A 1730-nucleotide genomic window follows, 5' to 3' on the forward strand; every position below is an offset into this window, starting at 1 on the left:
ATATTTTTGTTCTTCTAATCGGCCAGAATTGTCTCCATCCACCTGGTCCAGGGTGGCTCATCATTTTTTTTAAAGATTTTATTTATTAAAAAAAAGATTTTATTTATTTATTCATTATATATATATATATATATATATATAGAGAGAGAGAGAGAGAGAGAGAGAGAGAGAGAGAGAGGCAGAGGAAGAAGTAGGCTCCATGCAGGGAGCCTGATGTGGGACTCCATCCCGGGACTCTAGGACCATGCCCTGGGCCAACGACAGGCACTAAACCGCTGAGCCATCCAGGGATCCCCCAGGGTGGCTCATCATTATAGACACATCTTTATATACACATTCCAGGCTGCAGGAGGGGGACAGACAGCCATGTGTTCACTCTTCAACAGCATCTCTGAAGTTGCACAAATCATGTTAGTTCACTTCCCACTGACTAGTGTGTGGTCATATGCACACATCCAACTGCCTCTTTAGAGACTACAAATGTACTTTTTATTCTGAGAGACAGAGAGTGAAGGAGAATGGATAATAAAGCAAATGAGGCAAAATATTTAAAACATAGAGAGTATATATGTGTGTGTGTGTGTGTGTGTATAAGTGTATATGAGTGTATATGAGTATTATCTATACTATTCTTGAAAGTTTTTTGTAAGTTTAGGTTTGTTCTCTCTTGTTGCCAGAATGCAAAGCTTTATTATTAACTGTTTTGAACAACAATAACAAAAAACAAGTGGATACACCTAGAAACATAGCATCTCCCCCAGCAGCAGGCAGGGTAGGGAAGACAGGTGGGAGGGAAAGGCCTGGGGTATCGCCCGCTGCCCAGCAGAAATGGAATCCCAGAAAAAGCGTCAGCTTCCCTTCATCTCACTGCGGGTGCTGAGATGATGTCACCCAGGGAAGCCCAGGACAGCAGCTGGGGGCAGAAGGCTGAGCCACCAGGGAAGGTGGACAGAGTGGTCCTAGGATGACATCACCAGAAAGGCGTCATGAGCTGGGGGTGTTGCAGATATGACGTCACCACAGCGGAGATGGATGGCATGAAGCTACTCATGTGCTTGGCCAAGCTGATGAAGGAGCAGTAGACAGCCCTCCAGGCACACCACTTCAGCTTGAGCAGGAGGCTGTACATCCTGAATATTATGCCGAGCAGGTTCATGTAGTCCAGCGTCGGGTCATCCAGGCTGAATGACACTGGCAGGGGCTTGTACTTCAACACTTTGTTTGCCTTCCATGCATCTGACATATTAAGTGGACATGGTGGATCACAGGGTATCACTCTTCCTTCTGTAAGTAGTTTTAAAGTAAAAAAAAAAAATTTAAAGATGTTATTTATTTATTCATGAGAGACACAGAGAGAGAGAGAGGCAGAGACACAGGCAGAGGGAGAAGCAGGCTCCATGCAGGGAGCCCGATGTGGGACTCCATCCCGATCCCCAGGATCACACCCTGAGCAGAAGGCAGATGCTCAACTGCTGAGCCACCCAGGCGTCCCTAAAGTAAAAATGTTTCAAAAGTTTATTTATAACTGAAAAAAAAAAGCATCTACTTCTTAGAACTTAAATGCCAGGCGCTATTCAAAGTACCTGCGGCAAAACTGTTTTTCCAGTATCTATTATTTTCTTCCAAAATTAGTATAACCTTGATGGGCCAGGGAAGGGGTAGGGAGCAAATCCTGCCACCTGTTTTTCTCTTTCTTTCTTTCTTCTTTCTTTTTTTTTTAATTGAAGTAT

The 1730-nt window shown here is 44.0% G+C and overlaps 1 protein-coding gene across 1 annotated transcript; it reads right to left on the minus strand.

Annotated features, from left to right (window-relative positions):
* Positions 1-743: 743 nt before the first annotated feature.
* LOC112647361 (PAT complex subunit Asterix-like) lies at positions 744-1279 on the minus strand. The gene has a single exon (XM_035709785.2). It carries the CDS (start codon positions 1241-1243, stop codon positions 971-973), a length of 273 nt encoding a protein of 90 aa, XP_035565678.1. The 5' UTR covers positions 1244-1279; the 3' UTR covers positions 744-970.
* Between the last annotated feature and the right edge of the window lie 451 nt (positions 1280-1730).

Source organism: Canis lupus, chromosome 32 (assembly GCF_003254725.2).
Source record: "Canis lupus dingo isolate Sandy chromosome 32, ASM325472v2, whole genome shotgun sequence".
Classification (NCBI taxonomy): domain Eukaryota; kingdom Metazoa; phylum Chordata; class Mammalia; order Carnivora; family Canidae; genus Canis; species Canis lupus.